The 4,824-nt window shown below is 45.0% G+C and overlaps 1 protein-coding gene across 2 annotated transcripts in view; it reads left to right on the forward strand.

The window, feature by feature from the left end:
• Window positions 1–2,842: 2,842 nt before the first annotated feature.
• Window positions 2,843–4,824, forward strand: part of RFC5 (replication factor C (activator 1) 5, 36.5kDa) — a 14,404-nt gene continuing 12,422 nt past the window's right edge. For both annotated transcript variants that reach the window (XM_006890406.1, XM_006890407.1), the window contains exon 1: window positions 2,843–2,934. In XM_006890406.1, coding sequence (XP_006890468.1) covers window positions 2,870–2,934 — 65 coding nt within the window. In that variant the 5' untranslated portion in view covers window positions 2,843–2,869. The remainder of the gene's footprint in view (window positions 2,935–4,824) is intronic.

Raw genomic sequence — 4,824 nt, forward strand, 5'->3', positions numbered from 1 at the left:
TTTTGAGAACGTATTCCAGCCTACTTAGAATCTTCCATTGCAAGGAAGTGGCAGTGTCATACTTTTAATGCAAAGGTCTTTTAGCAAGATGACTCTTACCATAGTGGCTGAATAAAGGCCAGATAATGGAATAATCACATCAGCTCCTATCTTAGATTTTACTTGAGAGAAAACAAATTGTATCAAGAACAAGATGGTGCTAGGAGGTGCTACTGCACTGGATGCTACCTTGTTTCATTTTATTGTGTATTAGAGTGTGACACACACAACCCCCCTAATATATGTATGTACAGATACTTTAAGAGAGTTTTGGTGGCTTAGTGGTAGGGTGTTGCACTGCCAGCACAAAGGTATACAATTTTAATCCACCATAGGGGAATGATAGACAATCTCCTCCTATGTGATTTGTTGTCATTGTGGTTGTGTACTTTCAAGTAAAAACTGACCCATAGCTGACCCTCCAGCAAGTTTTCAGAGGCAGTAAATCACATGGGAGGAGATAGCCCATTTTTTTCCTGTGGAGCAGCTGCTGGATTCAAAACTCTGAAAACCCTGTTGGAGAGTCAACTCTGAGTCAGTTCTTCGCAGCACGTGCAACAACAGCAATAGAATATGGAAAGTATGTAAAGCTTCCTCAGGATCTGATAAAACAAATAGCTGTACAAGGATTAAGCATAAACTGCAACACCTTTGAAACCAAACTCAGCCTGATCTGTGCTTGGGCGTTTCTCTACAGTGTACAGACCTGTAATACCTTCTGCGGTCACAAGAGATAAAACAGGAGGAAAGTGAGCTGAGAAGGAAGACCTCAGTATCACCAAGAAAGAATACCAGGAGTGAAGTGTAACCTTTCAGACCTAAGAAAACTTCCCAACACTGGGGAGGGCCAAGACCATGGAGATCTCCGCAGAACACGGGGCCAACAGCTGCTGAAGGAAACAAGGGAATTCTTCCAGAATTGACACAGAGAAAGGGCACTCTCTCCTGGAGCTGGTATCCTGAATTTGGTCTTCTAGCCTACTAAACTGCAAGAGAATTAATTCCTATTTATTAAAGCTATCCACTTAAGATCTCTGTTACAGCAGCATAACCTTTTTAGAGTAGATATCAGAGAAGGAGTAGGCGTCAATCAGCATGCTCAGCACAAACAGTCAGGAAATCAAAAGTCAAATTGCTTTAGGAAAATCTGCTGTCAGTGAGGAGCAAGGATGTCAGTCTAGAGACTAAGGTGCACCTGATCCAAGCCATGGTCTTTGCAATTACTTGCTCTATACATCAGAGAGCTAGACAATAACAAAGATGACAGAAGAAGAATGGACGCCTTTGAGTTGTGGTGCTGGAGAAGACATTGAACATACCATGGACTGCTAAGAGAACTAATAGGTCTGTCCTGGAGAGTGAAACCGAGCTGCAACATGAGGCAAGAATTTTGAGACTCCTGTCTTACATACTTTGGGCATGTTGTCAGGAAGGACCAGTCTTTGGAGAGCCATATCATGCTTGGAAGGGTAAAGGGACAACGCAGGTGAGGAAGACACGGAATGAGCTGGATTGACACAATAACTGGGGTTATAATGGTAGGTGTGTCAGAGACAGCAAGATTGGCTCAGTATAGAGCAGGGTTCATAGCTATTGTGCATAGGGTTGCTGTGAGTCATAGTTGACTCAATGGCACATAACAACATCAAACAAGGAGAGAAGCCACCCATTCAAGGATAAGTGAACAAAGTGCCATATATGTGTGACCTTGTAAAAGCTTGCTCAGGTAGATAGCAAGGGGGTAGGCTCCTGTTATGCCACAAGCCACATCTGACCTCCTTCCTTTGGATCTCTTAGCAGAGGACAAGATGCAGCCAGAGCTACCACGTATATTTGCCCACTATCCCACCTTTTTGCTTTGAAAACACCTGGCAGTGGTAGAATGAGGTGCAAAGAGCCCAGCAGTCACAGAAATCGGCACACAGCTGACCCGAGACTCTCATCCTCTCTACCAGGCTTGCCTTTCTCAGGATGTTGAAGAAACAGCATCAGTTACAACACTTAGCATGGAAAAATAGCAAAATAAAAGTGGCTCAGTTCTGTCACGTTGTTGTTGTTGTTATTGTTGATGGCCATCAGGGGAGGAACAAAAGGGCACGAAAATCTTCATATCAGTTCATATCTCCCTATCATAGAAACTGTTTCTCTGTTTATTAAATAGTCCTTCCACTTTGCATATGTTCACCAAGCTGGAAGTTTCTTTTCCCAGTTTCACTCTGGAGCCGTTTTCTAGAGGGTAGGTTTGGTCTCTGAATTTTGTTGGATGACGGATAAAGATTCTATCAACAGGCTAGCCTGGAATGGTGTTTGGTTTGGGATTGTTTCCAACTCCAAATATCCACCTCTTAACTTTGAGGCCAAAAGGAGTTGCGAGCCTTTGTCAGATGGACATCAATATTCAGGCACTGGCCATGTCTTTTGGAACTGTTTTGTCTTTGAATTGTTTTTGGTCTGTTAGGTTTCTGTTCCTCTGATCGGGAAATGTTTGAATCTTGGAGACGTGTCAGAGATGGCTGGAATTGGTTTTGGCCCTGCGACTCTCATTTATGATAATGATGACAGGCGGCTTGGCCTCCGCTCCTCTCTCTCTCTCTCCCTGGGCCGCGGAAGCCTCGCGTTCCACCGAGCGCGCCGGCCAGCGACTCTTGGTAACCTAGCAACCTGCCTTTCAACGCAAGGGGCGGGACCAGAGGCGGAAGTCGGAAGCTGGCCGGAAGTCTCGCGAGAGTGACTTTTCGCGCGAACTCCAAGTGCGAGGGTCTGGGAGACGGATTAGCTCTATTCTGTTTGTGCACGGCTTAGTGGTCTCGGTGACTTCTCTCTCCCCGCTATGGAGACCCCCGCATCCAAGGAGCAGCAGCAGCCCGCGGGAGCCAAGAGCAGGAATCTGCCCTGGTAGGAGGGGGCCTGGCTGCGGTGGTGGGGAGGGTCGGCCGCTGGGACGCGCTGGTGGCAGTGGGGAGGTCCCCGACTCCACGACCCGGGCCGAGGACACCTTTCTGCTTAGGACCTTAAGCCCTTGCAAACTCCACTTCTGTATCCAGATCCCCTTTGTCGCCTATGAAAGCGATTTTCACACCTTTTTGACAGCACCGGAATCTACCTAGCTTCTGACATCTTGCCTTTAAAAGCCTTCGTGTCTCTAGCTCCTCCTCATCTTTCTTGACAGCCACATTCTTCCTTGAGGTTACTTACCATTTCCTTAAATGCATACGTAATAAATAAGATAAAAAGCATTTGTCCCAGGTTATCGTCTGTTATTTCTTTCACAGCCATATTATTGTGTGCAGTGGAATCGGAACTGACCGATGGCTGACCCTCCCTCTTTCAGAGGCTATAAATTGCAGGGGAGGAGATTGCCCATCTTTCTTCCTTGGAGAAGCAGGTGGATTTGAACTGTGTGCCTTTCTTCAGTTTGGCAGTGAATTCTCTACCATTAGGCCGCGAGAGTTCGTTTTCTCAGTCATAGTCATTCTATTAGATGCTTGTGAATTGTATCTATTGAACAAGCAAGGAAGGTACATCTCAGAATGTAGGTCGCCAGAGCTCCCTTGCTTAAGGTAACAGAGCCAGAAAATAGCCTGGATCCTCATAACCATCCATTCTGTCACTTTGTGATGATGCATTGAAGACTATGATTGTGTTTGGCTTGAGTTTTCAAGACTCCACATTGTTCTTTCTAATAGTAACGTCAGCGGTCTAGTGGTAAGAAGCCGCGCGCCATCACAAAGGGGCGAGGTTCAAACCCATCAGCTGCTCAGCATGGGAAGGATGGACAGTCTCCTCCTGTGCAATTTACTGCTTCTGGAAACTTGCTGGAGGGGCAGCTATGAGTTGGTTCCAACATATAAATAGGTACATTGTTGTTTTGTGTTTACTATTATAGTAAGGAACACCTAACATATACTTACTTGATAATTATGATTATTATATACGTGCAATTCAGTGGCATTAAGATTATCGTACAGCCAACACCATCATCTTGTTCCAGACCTTTTTTCATCACCCCGAATGGAAATCCACACCTATTAAATAGTGTCCCACCCCTGTCTCCACTAGGCCCTCACCTACAGCTACCTACTAACTTGTTTTTCTGCCTCAGACGGTCACTCTTCATGGGATATTTGCCAGTTTTCCTCTCTAGGAGCAGCCTGGTGGGTTTGAACTGCTGACCTTTCACTTAACAACATAACACATAATTACTAAGCCACCAGAACCCATTTGCCTATTTTAAATATTTCACATAAAGAGTCATATAGTGTGTAGCCTTTGTGTTTGGCTTTTTGACTTATTAGGTGCCTTCAAGTCAACCCTGACTCTTAGCAGTTGTCTGTACAACAGGGAGCTCAGTAACCTAGTGGTAAGGAGTTGCACTGCCAACCCAAAGGCAGGCATTTCAAATCCACCGGCTGCTTGCTGCAGGGGAAGGAGATGGACAGTCTCCTCCCATGCGATTTACTGCCTCTGAAAACCCACTGGAGGGTGAGCTTTGAATTGCTTTTGACCCAGCAGTCTATAATAACAACAGTGTTCAACAGATCTAAGCTGTGCCCGATCCTTTGCTATCCTTATAATCGCCACTGTACTCAAGCCCTTTGCTGGACTCACTGTGTCAGTCCTTGAAGTCTTCTTCTCTAACTCTCCACCTTTCCAAGCATGATGTCCTTTTTCAAGGACTGGACTTTGGCTTAGCATTAATGTTTTCAAATGTCTTCTATATCCTAATATGTATCAGTACTAGATTTCTTCTTTTTTTTTGTAATTTTTATTTTATTTTAATAATTT

The sequence above is a fragment of the Elephantulus edwardii genome, unplaced genomic scaffold (assembly GCF_000299155.1).
Source record: "Elephantulus edwardii isolate Elephantulus edwardi_28Jun2011 unplaced genomic scaffold, EleEdw1.0 scaffold00089, whole genome shotgun sequence".
Lineage (NCBI taxonomy): Eukaryota > Metazoa > Chordata > Mammalia > Macroscelidea > Macroscelididae > Elephantulus > Elephantulus edwardii.